Source organism: Colias eurytheme, chromosome 7 (genome assembly GCF_061535395.1).
Source record: "Colias eurytheme isolate Ceu_HAF_F1 chromosome 7, ilColEury1 Martin Lab GWU primary, whole genome shotgun sequence".
Classification (NCBI taxonomy): Eukaryota; Metazoa; Arthropoda; class Insecta; order Lepidoptera; family Pieridae; genus Colias; species Colias eurytheme.
Genome location: NC_142986.1, coordinates 4,205,971 through 4,221,766, shown reverse-complemented (window position 1 = coordinate 4,221,766; position 15,796 = coordinate 4,205,971). Strand labels below are relative to the sequence as shown.

The window sequence follows — 15,796 nt, the reverse complement described above, 5'->3', positions numbered from 1 at the left end:
CGCATCTTCCGCATTCATGTCTTTTGCCGGAATTAGACATTTAACTTCTACTAGTCCCATTTTCCCTTTTTGATATGGGAGTGTATAAAGTAAATTTTTTAGATATTTCTCGTTATACTTTTAAAAAGTTATTATTGTCATTTTGCTCATTAGGTAAAGTAATTTCGATATCAGTTTTAAGTTTTTTGATACCTGCAATAATAACGTCATAATCGCCTGCACATACTTATCGATTACACCCTGTATACAATCCACCATCCACATTCATAATGTTTCCTGTCCTCCTCTCCTTTACGCTGTTCACCGATACATTTTAAATGAGTAAATCTGCTACCAGTGAAGGATGTTTCATTGTGATCAGCAAATTTTCACCACTGTTGTCGATTATTTGTTTTTCATTTTTAATCAGCAATTGGGAATCATCAGTTTTGTTTTTTGCAGATTGGTGATGTACCCTAACAATACGTCGAAAAGGGAAAGCATCAACGAATTATCGTTTTCGTCCTCTTTTTTTATTCTTCGCGTCTCTGTTACTTCTGTTTGTTTAGTTCTCAACCCCACTGAATTTTGATGATGTGATGATAATCCATTCGTTTTAATATTGGTACTTAGAGTTGGTAGACAAAACTAGAAATGGTGGACTAAATTTGTCAGCGCGTCTGTAAGATCAGAATATAAAACCAACATCCTGTATTTAAGTTACAAAATTAATAATCAAACAACATGCCGCTACGTTGAAAATGACTAGAAGAAAAAATTAAAACACCTCGGATTAATTTTGGAGTAAACAAATCATTTTCCCCGTATGGGGATTTCCCCGGATGAACTTGGGAAGTTCAAGTTCTCAATACAAGTTTATATTATATTTCGTATTTCTCAAACGAAAAATAAACATTTTTGAAACTTCAAAAAAATTATATTATAAGAAAATTTATGAGCTTACTTTAGTTTTAAAGAAATATACATCCCTTTACTGACACCCCGTAAAATAAAGAAATTGTTGCCAATCACCTTTGCAATCTATTTGGTTTCATTAACTTTATGTTCGAAGATAATTTTTTTTCTAGTAGTTACACGCGTATTTTTTTCGTTTATTATCCATATCGAAATCAAATGTTTAAAAATACGAATATTTGCACAAAACTAAGATAAAAATAATCAATTAACAAAAATATTAAATTTAATGAAGTAGAGCAACTTTCACTTCGGTATGAAGGAAAATCGAGCGTAGAGCACACGTCAGAACGCTCCGGCCTAAGGAGCGCGACTAAAGAAATTCGCTAGGATTTTTCCTTATTATTTTAAATATTTTTTTAATATTTAAAGAATTATCAAAATTAAAAAAAAAAATTTTTAAAGGATTAATACTCATTGGTCTTCAACCAACTCGAATAAATTAATGGAAAAAATAACTTTTAGCAGTATTTATGAATCGATTTTGTAAGGCAAAAAATGGGAAATTTAATGAATTTATAACGCTCTAATTAAGAAAATCATAAGTTTTTCGGCAATTGTATTCAGCAGTTTTTAATAACGACTATATAAGGATAATAATGCGCTGATCAGATTGTGTAAATTGTAATCGGTTGCAACGTAGTGAGTGCACAAACTTAGCTCGAAATGATTTTGGGGGAAAGAGACTTATCTTGAAGGCCTGATTAAGGTAACATAAAGTAACTTTATAAATGTGAAAAAATTCACGCGCATTGCGTATATAACACTAATTGATAAACAAGAAAAAAAAATTCAGTTTATCATTTCATTAGCCGGGAAAAAATTGTCAAATAACTTGTTGAAAACGCAATTTTGCTAGACTGCAGCCTTAACTAACTTGAGTTTTCTTCTAATATAACCCAGTTACATTTCAAGAGCCAGATGCGGAATAAAAACAGCGCACAGCATTATAAGATGAGCAAAAATACCCACATTAATTTACTGCACTTCGCACCTAGATCTCATTTACGGGAATAAGGATGTAGGATAACATTGTGCTATGCATCTCTTTCAAGATGCAAGAAAAAGATAATAAATTCAACACAAGCAGACGTGGGGTAGTGGGGCTCGTCTCAAATTATAACAAATGGCGCCATGCATCAACGGTGTCCGGGCTTGGAGGCAGGTGCAATGTTACTGCGAACTTGAGGCCAAGGAAACGGCGATTGCCAATCGATTTATGTATTAAAATAAAGATGTTGATTGACCTTCTTCAACAGTATTAAAAACAAATTAAGTAAAAGTTAAACTTTTGTTGTATTTCTTGCACTTTTAATGATTGCATGAGTACTTACTACACAGTATATGGTTACATAGTAATTTATAATTAATATTCAGCTCGATTCCATAAGTAATGAATATCATCTCTAACACATAAAACTCAAATTCTCGAACTACCGTTTAATCATCAAATTGTTATTATTACATCACATAGCACAGCTTGTTATAGAAAAATAAATGTAGAGTATTCTCATATTTTCACTATGAGATAAATTACACTCGCAACTAAATAATCTAACGATGTAAGCACATTCGATACAATAATGATAAAATTGCTAAAATCTTACTGTTGAAACATGTTCATAATATACCTCGAATACAGACATAATGGCGACATTGAGCAACCACGTACAGGACGTCGCAGTGTGGGACGGTCTTCAACGAGATGGACAGCCGACCTGATCAAAGTGGCGGGGAGCCGCTGGAGTCAGGCCGCTGGTGATCGGTCGTTGTAGAAATCTTTGGGGGAGGCCTATGTCCTGCAGTGGACGTCTTGAAAGGCTGGAATGACGACGACGTCTGAAATAATATATTATTTGACTAACTTATCGATTAAACTATTATAGGAAGAAACTTGACACACAATCCGTGACACTCAACACAACATACAATATGATACAATTTTCAAACAATTATCGTTTTTATCACTCCCTGCACCGCCCTTGAAATCGCTCGTTCCACAGCCACACTCCTACGCGTAAACTGCTACCGTAATTTCATTTTACCCCTTTTATCACGTGAAAGTGATGCTGGCCCACGGCTCTTATTTATTGCTTCCTAGATAAGGGCCTAATGCGCCGTATTATTAAGCTGACCCGAGCAATCTGATCTCACTGGGAATAATTGTTTTGTCTCTGATAATTGAAGACATGTGGTGATTTGTTCTTATCTCTATTGATATAAATGGAGAGTTGATATATGGACACGCCTTTTTATTAGGACAATTAATGTTACTTGTATAAACATCGGGTTTTGTTAGATATATTTAACGACATTCGACGATAGTCGATTGTTTTGTAGTTTCAAAGATTTTTTAAACATATTAAAAACTTGAAAATTTACATTTATTTATTTATTTAGAAAACAAAATTTCACATTTATTTCAAACAATTTTGCGATGCGAAACCTTACCAGAATGCGAATGGAAATACATAATGTAGTTAATAAATAATTAACAAAATTTATGATAATTAATATGGGGAATAAAAATAAAACCTAGGTATCTCCATTATTAAGGATTAAATAAAAGTACTTATCGTATCCTGCAGGCGTTATAAGATTAAAACTCTGCAAAGTATAAAAATACGCAAAAGTTTTCAGCTTTACTATTCATAAGAAACAATATCCATTAGGAAAATACTTCAATAATTTATTTTTCCTTGATATTTGCTTAAGACGAGCAATCTTAGGACTCTCTTTAGATATTACTAGCTGCTCCGTCCGGTTTCACCCCCGTGGCTCCACTCCTGTTGGTCGTAGCGTAATGATATATAGCTTGTAACCTTCCTTGATAAATGGGCTATCTAACACCGAAATAATTTTTCAAATCAGACCAGTAGTTCCCGAGATTAGCGCGTTCAAACAAACAAACAAACAAACTCTTCAGCTTTATAATATTAGTATAGATTTTACGAACTCTGAAAGATGAATGTTCTCTTTTGTTATATACAGGGTGTCCCAAAAAGTAGTGATGAACGGAAGCTGGGAGATAGAGGACCAAGAGGGCTATCCGAATCACCCCCATGTGTGTTATGCGATTTTTCGTATTTTCGGAGTTATTACATTTTTTTCAATTTTTCATCTATCGCCGAGTACGATGAGATTTTTATTTATGGTGACGTGAATTATTGCGCTAGATGCTTGATTTTTTTTGTGTGCTAAGCTGAAAGATAGGCCAATTCAGTATGGTAACATTTACTATCGTTAGATCTTCGAATGGAATAAAAAAAAGAATTAAATGCCAAGAAAGATAAAATTACCCAGTATGTTCATAACTTCAAGGGCCCATAAAAAAATAAAATCACATAAAAAAAGGTTTTCCATTTGGCTTTTAAAAACTTGCTCTATCGATCAGGTAGCTACCCTAAAAATTTCATTTTATTATTCTGAAGGCTTCAATTGAAAAATTGAAATCTAAATGTGGTAAGTGCAAAATTTTTATTAACATGATGATCATTAAAACCAATAAATAGGTGTTTAATTAACAGAATTTCTTTTAAATAGCCCCGCTGTTGTTCAATGCAAGTGCGACATCACCGTAAAAAGTTGTCTTTTAAATGTCTGAATGCTTTTTTGTCATTTTTAATGGTTTCTTCTGCTACTATGAATTTCCGGGTTATTTCGTCCAAATTGTGGCATTCTCTCAAGTAGCCGAGGTCTTTTTAGTATCCCCATTGAAACAAACCAATGGGGTTTAGGTCGAGGGACCGTGGAGGCCAGGCTTTAAAGCAGGCGTCACCGGCGCATGCGCAGGTTGCAACGACCAATCCATCTTTCAGGGTATTTTTGCCCTTAAGCCTGGCCTCCACGGTCTCCGCACATAAACCCTATTGAATTTTTTCCGTGGGGATACTACAAAGACGAGAGACTGCCACAATTTGGACGAAATAACCCGGAAATTCAGAGTAGCAGAAGAAACCATTAAAAATGATAAAAGAGCATTCAGACATTAAAAAGACAACTTTTTACGGTGATGTCGCACTTGCATTGAGCAACAGCGGGGCTATTTTAAAAAAATTCTGGTAATTAAACACCTATTTATTGGTTTTAATGATCATCATGTTAATAAAAATTTTGCACTTACCACATTTAGATTTCAATTTTTCGATTGAAGCCTTCAGAATAATAAAATGAAATTTTTAGAGTAGCTACCTGATCGATAGAGCAAGTTTTTAAAAGCCAAATGGAAAACCTTTTTATGTGATTTTATTTTTTTATGGGCCCTTGAAGTTATGAACATACTGGGCAATTTTATCTTTCTTGGCATTTAATTCTTTTTTTTTATTCCATTCGAAGATCTAACGATAGTAAATGTTACCATACTGAATTGGCCTATCTTTCAGCTTAGCACACAAAAAAAATCAAGCATCTAGCGCAATAATTCACGTCACCATAAATAAAAATCTCATCGTACTCGGCGATAGATGAAAAATTGAAAAAGATGTAATAACTCCGAAAATACGAAAAATCGCATAACACACATGGGGGTGATTCGGATAGCCCTCTAAGTCCTCTACCTCCCAGCTTCAGTATATCACTACTTTTTGGGACACCCTGTATAATATACATAATACCTGCTAAGCCGTTTATGAAAACTTTACCCCTTATATTGTTACAATAAATATCATACATACATATATGTACCTCTTAACATACAGTTAAGAGTCCTACTGTGTTCATTTTAGCGTGTAAGATAACACGAATGTTGTCATAGAAAATATAGCATTTTCTCACTGTGTGTGATAACTGAAACTTGACTTGGTCTTATTTATTTTATCACTAGATTTCCGCCCGCGGCTTCACCCGCGTTTTCAAAGGAAAACCCGCATAGTTCCCGTTCCCGTGGGATTTCCGGGATAAAACCTATCCTATGTGTTAATCCAAGTTACCCTCTATATGTGTGCTAAATTTCATTGTAATCGGTTCAGTAGTTTTTACGTGAAAGAGTAACAAACATCCATACATCCAAACAAACTTTCGCCTTTATAATAGTATTAAGATTCACAAATATTGTATTAAATATTTAACCATGCAAAATAATTGAATATCGCTTTTTCAGCTGTCACGCAAATCACCACTAACCGTTACCTCAGAGTTCTTGTGTCTGGGCGCGGGACAGACACAAGCGGCGCATCGGGTGCAAAATTTTATATTAAAATCAGCATCGTCACGTAATTGACGCATTTTTATGTGAATGTATACAAGCGGCGCGGCGCGCCTCGGGCGTACTGCCGGCGCAACCGTGGCGCAACCGTGGCGTGCCGTCTCGACGCCTTTCCAAAGATCTTTCATACAAAATGTAGAAGAAGTACGTGGTGTAAAACAGATTGAAGAGGTGCGCTTATGGCACGCCCGCGCCCGCGCCGCTTGTATTTGACCCGCGCCTTACAAGTTTTTACGAGATCAGCTATAGATTAATAGAGCTAGTCAATAGATTTAACCTTCCACGGAATACAAGATGATGTTAGTTTTAAAGTCTAGATGTTACAGATTTTATATACAAGGCTAAAGTTTAAAGATACCTATTACTTGACGGTGAAGTCAATCGTTCTCTACCTGTATTTTTGTATGTTCTTCAGATAAAATGGGATACTTTATACGTTTTCAAAAAAAATTGAAAGTCACTTTAAATAATATTTTACAAAAATAAATTAGGGAAACATCGCGAGGTTAAAGGATGTTTTTGTATATTTATATTTGTTGTACTTAAGGTGGTACTCCGTACTTATCTTAGGAACTTTCATATTTTAATTTATCCCCAGAAGCAAATGTCAACTGTCTACAGCTATATGAAACAAAAAGCCACTGGTCCCGGGTCGGTTTCACTCAATTTATCGGCCAACCGCAGTTTTTGCGAACTGTTCAAATGTGATTTCCGCAACATTAGGCTTGAAGCTGTTATTGAAAGGTGACAAGAAATCTCTTCAATATCACTGAAGCCTGAAATTATGTTTTCATTTTTTATCTCCTTTATTTTTGTGGAGAAAGAACTATGGTATTTTTGTAATAGCTTTTTCGTGGCTTATAAATAACTGTGTACGTTGACTTCTTTAATTATTATTATTCCATTGTTTAATTATATTGGACTGGCTGTGTCCCGCGGTTTTACCCGCATTGCCTTCCTCGATAAATGGGCTATCTAACATCGAAAAAATTTTCAAATCGGACCAGTTGTTCCTGATGATTAGCGCGTTCAAACGAACAAACAAACAAATTATATAAAGTATAGATTGTTTCTTTGTAAAATCTTGTTTATCAATTTAATCAATTTAAACGAAATAAAAAAATATTACAAATAATTAGTCAGTGTTGTATCTTTTATAGAAAATTGATTTCAGGGAAAACACTTTCGTAATATGATTTTATTACCTTATTTTGTTCGGAAAATGAACATCTGGGAAAATGTTTATTAATATAACATTGCTGCTAAAACATATTACAAACTCTCGTAATTGACAAACATTTGAGTTTTGCTAGCAGACTCCGATTCATATAAAAAGGATGAAAATCATGCCTAATCTATATTGATCATTTAATATTAAACATGCTAAGCTACTAGCTAGTGACAGAAAATATCATGAATATTAAAAAATAGAGCAAAATATATAAAATTAATCTACACAGAAATGTCACGTCTCCTCAGTTTACTTTAGGTATTGAAGTAAAGAAAGTAATCTTCTGGAGCCCTCCCTTATTGACAAAACGTGTTCTTTGCTTCGGGAAAATATTAAAAATAATCCGTCAAAAGCGGATTCCCTCTGAACAAATTGTAAAGGATTCAAAATGTACACAGGCGCCAAATATTGAAGGCAGGAATCGACAAACCTCCGCGTGACGGTAATATTTAACAAGCACTCCGTATCTTAGATGATATTAAATTTTGTCTTTAATATTCACATGTCGCCTGAGGACGCTGCGCTATAATTAAAATTCAGGCAAAAGATAAAAATATCAAGTAGGTACCTATTTAGTTAACAATATAATTAAATATATAACAGATTAAATAAATAGTATATTTTGAGTGGAAAATGGAAAATTTACGTTCAGTTATCAATCTCTAGACCTTAGAAAGTAAAGAAATTATTTTTCATTTTCATGTAGTATCTAAAGCACAAATAATGGCAATAATCACGAATATAAATATATAATGTGGGTATATTTAATAATTTTTCACATATAAAAATAATAGGAACGATGGTCCCTTTTTGTTAGTGATAGTTGCTTTGACAATTAATGTTTTCAAGTTATTCGTGATAGTTCCAACAGATTAGGTGCATTTTTAAAGTTCTCAATATTCTTAGTTTACAAATGGAACCTAGTTACTAACAATATTTCTAATGAGCCAGTACCAGTTCATATTTATTCGATGATAGCACATTGCTATAATGAACATTGGTTATTAAGAGTCGCGATGCGTGCAGTAATGGCCGACGCCGTGGCGCCTTGCGAGTGCCGGGAGGCGCCGCTCAGCGGTATCCTATTAAATACCTCGTTAACTGAATTTGTCTTCCTCCTCCATTATATTACTGAAAAGCAAGCTGTTGAACACATTAACATTTATTTTGTGTATAGCACTGGATATTTTCCGATTTTCTTTTTCAGTTGTTTACTTTAGACTAGGTAATATAGGGAATATTACCTAGTCTAAAGTAAACAACTTCAACAAAGTAAACAACAATCTTTATATTTTACCAAATAAACCACAATTTTTACATTATTTTACGTATGATTTGTATCTACTAGTAAAATATTTCTAAAATCAAATTTGCTTCAGCATACAAATTTTTCATATTCGAAACATATTGAAATTTGGTTCCAAACAATTTTCAGGATGGTATTGACATAGGTTTTTGCAAACAACTCGAATAAATTATGCCGCCTCGCAAAACTTTTTAGCGAAATGATGTATGGTACACTATAACGCTTTTACGCGTGAAAAAGTTAAGGAAAAGTATGCAACATATATTTTTCATACGTTGTCTGTTTATCTAAAATCGAACATTTGACGTCATGGTAAGTATGTGAATAATAATGAATTAAATGTAATGTATGTGGTCATGTAAATGGCTCTACTGTTATCTATGACTATAAAAAATAGTTTTATTTTATAATCTGATATCTTATACTAGATTTCCGCCCGCGGCTTCGCCCGCGTTTTCAAAGGAAAACCCGCATAGTTCCCGTTCCCGTAGGATTTCCGGGATAAAACCTATCCTATGTGTTAATCCAAGTTACCCTCTATATGTGTGCTAAATTTCATTGTAATCGGTTCAGTAGTTTTTACGTGAAAGAGTAACAAACATCCATACATCCATACATCCATACATCCATACAAACTTTCGCCTTTATAATAGTACTAGACTAGATGTCTATAAATTTTCCGATACACAGTCTTAACGCAAAAGCGTTTGAGAAACTACTTAATATATTGCAACCTACATTATCGAAAAAACGAATACAAATTGTTATATTCACTTCTATGGAAAACTCTTCCATGTGTGTAAATATTTCTAGTTCATTAATGTTAAATAAGTTCGCTGCAGCCTGCTTCTTTTAATTAACATGCTACTTCATAAATAGTTTAGACAAAGCCACGGAGAGCACCATGTATCTAAACTTACGTGAACTTTATAAGGAATTTCTCATTCTCTAGCCTTGCATTTTTTACTTTGGAACATGGACAGGAGTTCGGCTTGTTGTTATAAAAATACTTTTTAACATAGCTATGAGTATGTGGAGATTAAATAATCTTGGTTTGTTTTCTAGTAAAACTCATATTTTTACTTGGCTTATTTTTAAAAGTAGCTATTTTGCTGTATTTTTTACGGTCTCGTCTTGAAAAACACACAAAAAAAATAGACTATATGTTTAAAGTTTCAGTCTGCTTTGTGGCAGAGTAATATAAGAAACAAGATTTTCAATCATTTGTTCAATGTTAGTATGTTGAATAATGAAATCTGATATTTTCATCAAATAACTTTTACTTGAGAAATCTAAGTTTATTTTTTTAGCGTTTCATTTATCGCAACTTCAAAGAAAACTGTTTATACTTTCCATTAACTTCTTATTTCATTAAAAATACATCAAACTTACGCAGTGATCTTAGTGCAACATTGAAATAGGGCAGGATTATTTGATTATATCCGAGCAAATTGCGTATGCAAGTCATTATTTCCATATCACGAATCACGACGTCTACAAGCCTGCTATAGCAATGCTACCACGTTGCAGCATTGTATGCATTTCACACGAATGCCGCTACAATCGTGCTATTCGTCACTAAATAGTCGCATAATGCAAATTAATACATAATTCATTGCATTAGTATTAATTAAGCAGCAATAATAGTTATTAATCTCGATACTAAGCTAATATTTACGTGAAAGTGGATGGAATATGTATGTTATGACGCAGAACGTAAAGATTAGGTCGTATAGAAATTTCAAAAAGTATCAAGTCTTTCAAAGTTTTGCTCAATAAAGTTCATATGATGATTTTGCTTGATGATCGTCTCTTTTTGTATTTTTTGAGCTTTAAGGGACATTGGTTAAAATGCTCAGAATATTTTTTATCTTTCTTCCTTATACGTACGCCACACACACACCCACACATACATTTTCTTATATCAACAGACTTAGTTAAATGACCAAAAGCCGAAGCCAAGCCGTTAGCGAATCACGATGAGATCATCCTATAAAATATACATTATCCAGGTATTAACTATAAATTAATTAGCAAATAGTTGTAAATTGTTAAAATTGTCCATAGGACATCCTAGTATTTCCATTAGCGTCGCAATCGTTAAACCGAGCTTAACCCAAATGCGGGCAGGCGAGAGAATTGGGGCGCAATACTAGTCCCATTAAGTGGGGATGAAGTCTCGGTAAAACAATTTAAGACACCCGACACCACTCCTCTATTAACGGTTAGCTTAGTTTATAGAAAGGTTGTAATATTCTACGTTTTAGATTAGATACACGTGGTGCATTCCATTCCGTATTCCAAGTCTGTATTCAATAAAGGTCTGTCGTTTGACTGTTGTCTATGAATATAGATTTCAATGCTGTAACTAAAATTTATATTGGGCCGTACAAAGGCTTAACTTATCCTTAATAGAATGAAAGTTAAAGAAAATCGAATACAAAACGAATGAACTCTTCTACAATTTAATTTAGATCTTTAAAAAAATGGGACCAAATAAACACTTACACTGTAACTGCGTTGCATTTCATAATTTGCACACAAATATTGTACAAGCCATTACCATTAGTACAATAATACCTAATGTATTTTCGATTATCCGTAATGCAAGTAGCTCTCGCGTATAACGACACAATCCAGCAATAACCAGCTAACATTTATAAAATTTTTAATATCGCCTTACGCCTTAATAAAGATAGCTATGACATAAACTAAGAGGGTGGTTTAATAGCACTTAAAAACGTGACCTCGTAAACTCCCACTTCGAGTGAAATTAAAACATTTTGCCATTCCTGAGTCGTGATAGAGCGCAAGGTCTATGACGAAGACAAATTTGATAATTTTTGATTGTATCAAAAAAGTGCTCGTTAATAAACTGTGCAAAATTTATCCAAAACAGATTCTGTCGTGGTTTTATTAAGCAAAGCTAGTTATAGTTAGTTAATACTTACCTTTACCTACCCACATCAGTATTTTCGGTGCTAAGAATTTTATTACTTTCCTACCTTATGTTTTCTCCTGTCCTTCCTAATAAAACATATTGTTACAAATTGTTACAATATTTGAAGCATTTAGGTCACTTTCCTTATAAATCGCCTAAAGAGGGAAAACTCAAGTCATTGTTTTAAAACGGGCTACAAAGATAAAATTACGTCATAATTTATAGCGTCATTACACGAAAATGAAAAAACGGCTCTACCAGCGGGCAGTGGAACACTAATGCAACTCGTAAAATTATACAATGCGCAGGTAGTATTCATGAAAGTCGTGATTTGCATAGATATATTTGGGAAATGGATTTACATTATGTTGCTTACTTTTGTATTGCGTCGTTGCAAAACCTTAGTTTTGTGAAATGGGTATGAAGTTATAGAGTTACTTTTATTAATAAATCACAAAGCTTTGTCCGTATCTATTGTAGTTAAAATGTATACCGTTATACGAGAGTTACACCTCCATATGACAATAATGTAACAGCTCTGTCTTGATGAAAAATAATGTTTTACTATCAATATTTATTGCAGTAAGGTTTGCTGAAACATATTTACTAAAGTTCTTCTTAGGTACTTTCATTACCTATACAAAACACGTCAAAAATAAAGTCAGGCCTAACACAGAGCCATTACAAACAAATAAAACGTATAACAAGCGCTAATTCAGATTTTAAACCTCCTTTCAGTTTAATAATATCTGTGAGTGGCGAAATCCTTTTCTTAGCTCGACGACATGGTTTCCAGAGCGTAATGACGTCATAAAGCAAGAGTCCTCACGGTTTAAGATGTTTGCTGAAATCCTAAGAGAATTTCAGCGTTGCCAATGTTTTATGCGAACTGTACTACTTTTATCTTTTCAATGCTTATATAAGAGATTTTTGTGGGTATTATCGCGAGGATGAATGTTGTTTTCGCTTTAGTTATTCCTTCTTAAGTGAAAGGTCGACAGGTGTTTTTGTTTAATAATTTGAGTGCAGTAATAACAAAATGGGATATTAATTTTTTGGACACATACTACAGATTCTCTTTACAACATAACTTCTTGTTTCAATATATAACCTTTATGTAGAGTTCACTAGAATTAATTACTTAAATGAAAAGAAATACGTTATAAATATCTTACTCCATTTATTGAATGCATATAACTATTTACTACCACTGCAAAGTATATAAACACACCTGGAAAATAAATAAAAATTAGGATTCATATAATATAATAATAAATAAACATGCTGATTTGTCAGCGGGTGAAACCGCGCGTCACAGCTAGTGTTTCTATAAATTATATAATATTGATGGATAATGGTTACTACCTATACATTTAAATATTTTGAAGAATACACTAAAAAACGTGAATAACATATCATCATAAAAAACAAAATAGTTGCCAGTTAAAAGGAAAAATATAGAGCTACATTTCAGAATAAATTACCTTCATATAAGATTCCAATGGAAATTGTAATGAAAGCCATCAGATTGTGATTCTGAGTTATGCAAACATATCCCCTTGAGCCGAAGAGAATAAAATATATCACCAATATTGATATATGGGAAATATACCACAGAGAGCAAAGATAGCGATTCGTTTTGCCCTGAAAATTACACGTGATGTCAGTGCATCTAGCAATTATGGAATGCGTTTATTAAGATTTAATTTAATTTTACGAAAGTGAAGTTATTTCTATGTTTTACCGATTTCTTCTTTACGGTCAATAGGTACCTTATCAACCATCAGATTGGTCTGTTAGATAACATCTCTTATTTGTATGCGCAAATCAGTCACAGAATCTCACACTTGAAAAGCTCAACCGTTATACTAAGTAAGAAGTTCGATGCATTTACCGATCGTTTATAAGTCTCTCACAAAAATATTATTGCGAGTATTGAAACAAAGACACCCATTCTTTTTATAGCATCACTAAATTATAGTTATTCGAAAAACCATTTAAACCAGTGCCAAAAACATACCAAAGCTTGCCAAAGCAGTAGAGCTGATATGAGGATTTGATAACTGGAGATACAGGATGCCACTAGAGAGAATATGAGATTCATTGCAATCATTGGTTGGTTGTTAAACAGCTCTTGCGTGTTTGCTATCACGATTACACAGGTAGTTGAAGATAGCAGAATTATTAATGATGTACACTGAAAATAAGGGAAATTAAAAGATAGTGGTTCTTATAAATCTATAAATATGTAGGTAATATGCATATAATTCTGAATCGTGGACAACTACTATTTATATATTTTCTTTAGTTCAATTCAATATAACTGTGGCAATTACTTTGATTTCTGTGAATGAATCCTACACATGCTGCTATAATATAATCGTGAAAGCTTCTGGGGACAGAAAAGAGTCTGGATAGATAGTACATTAGACGCATGTTTGTTGCTCTCGCGCGAAATAGCTGATGGAATCGTGGCAAATTTTCTTATAGAGATCTGGCTAAGCAATTTAAAACTGTACACCACATGAGTTAAGTTAGCTACAATTAATATCCATTATGTATATATTTTGACGATTTAATTATGATTTTATATACGTACTATCCACACAGACGTCGCCCTACATAGCCTGAAGGCTTAACGGCAAAAATTGGCACTTTTAGTACACAAACTAAAACATCGGATCAGCAGAAATCTCAGGCAATAGCTCGTATCGCCAGATAACCTAGCGTGTGACTATATCATTTGCTTGTTCTGTTAACACAAAGTTGAACAAAGAGTGTTCCGTCACGTGTCGAGACGCAATGTAGCTTGTATACGCGGCTCTCTATCACAAAGACGTTTATGGATGCAACTGGGAGTTGCTTCGCTTTATACTTTATATTATACAATGGAAATGTAAGATATATTTTATAATTCCTGTTAAATAAATGTATGAAGAGTATATAAAATGAAACTAGGTTTTAGGAAGGTAAACGGATAACAGAACAGATTGATAACAAATAACAGATTCCATTTTAAACTAAATAGTGCATAAGGAATATAAAACTTTTTGGATGCAGAAATTTCTTTTATTTTATAATCTTGATATCTTCTGGATGTATCTGATAATCGTGACGTAATATGAAATAAATAAATGCATACATTACGTACTTACTAGCGATATGACTCCAACAAACACGACCCCATCGCGCAAGCTACGACCACACATGGTTTCGACATAACAACATCTGCATTTGGATTCCGATTTCGCCATCATTTTTAATAAAGTAATTTGACTATTTTAGCTTGAGTTTTTTATTCAAATTATTTCCCATACACGAATGCTTTCAAACATATTCCAGCTAAGTTCCAACTTACTTCTTTTTTATATATTTTTTCAAGAAAATTACTTGATTTGACATTTAAGCAATCAATAGTGTCATTTTAGAGTTGAGTTGTTTACAAAAAGTATGGTGTATTTTATTACCTACTGCAACTACAAACCCATACAAACCATAAGGCACATTATTTCCTAAAAATATCTGAGACTGTTTTAGCGCGCACACCTATGTGGAAATAAATTTATAATATAGGCATTACCGTTCCATGTTATTCTTATTCTGCGGCTGTTCTATCTCAAAATTCTCATCTCCTAATTCAGTATTTCGGTTTTATTTTTCCAATAATAACTCATGTTTCACTATACCTAGGTCCAACCAACTCTTTACTTACTTACAAGTAGATTCATCAAAATCATTTTGGCATGAAAACGGAAAACTTGGTGAACGTAATTATGTGTACACTTAACCATGTTGCAACCTATAATGTTGGTAGTGATATGAAACACTAAAAACCTCTTTCATTAAATCCAGCTACATTTGATTAACAACAACGATAATCGTACCAACATCACTTTTATTCAAATTTAACACCATTAATTCAAATTAACGCTTTGATGAAATATACAGCATAATTAGTTTTGAAACAACACAAGCATATGCTAACTAATGTTTGTTTGAAAACGCCTGTTATTTATTCAATTCATTTTATTGTAAATTTAATTTATCCGAATTCTATTGATACAATTGGACAAACAAAATAACGAAATTCTTGTTATGATTACTGTCATGTGAAATATTCCTTTAAATTGAGAGTAATAGCTAAATTCAATTTAAGCATTT

General features: G+C 33.1%; 1 protein-coding gene across 1 annotated transcript; it reads right to left on the bottom strand.

Moving 5' to 3' along the window:
* Positions 1 to 12,795: 12,795 nt before the first annotated feature.
* On the bottom strand, positions 12,796 to 14,889 carry LOC149906986 (uncharacterized). The gene is made up of 4 exons (XM_090103704.1): positions 14,791 to 14,889; positions 13,656 to 13,832; positions 13,120 to 13,279; positions 12,796 to 12,866 (listed from the first exon to the last, which is right to left on the bottom strand). The coding sequence occupies exons 1-4, from the start codon at positions 14,887 to 14,889 to the stop codon at positions 12,796 to 12,798; spliced, it is 507 nt and encodes a 168-aa protein (XP_089959830.1).
* Between the last annotated feature and the right edge of the window lie 907 nt (positions 14,890 to 15,796).

Excerpts from the sequence above, each read along its gene's own strand:
- LOC149906986 (XM_090103704.1), bottom strand. The coding sequence starts at position 14,889 with ATGGCGAAATCGGAATCCAAATGCAGATGTTGTTATGTCGAAACCATG. Across the intron at positions 13,833-14,790 it reads TTGTTGGAGTCATATCGCTA|TGTACATCATTAATAATTCT; the intron begins GTAAGTACGTAA and ends CCTTATTTTCAG. Across the intron at positions 12,867-13,119 it reads CATTGGAATCTTATATGAAG|GTGTGTTTATATACTTTGCA; the intron begins GTAATTTATTCT and ends TTTATTTTCCAG.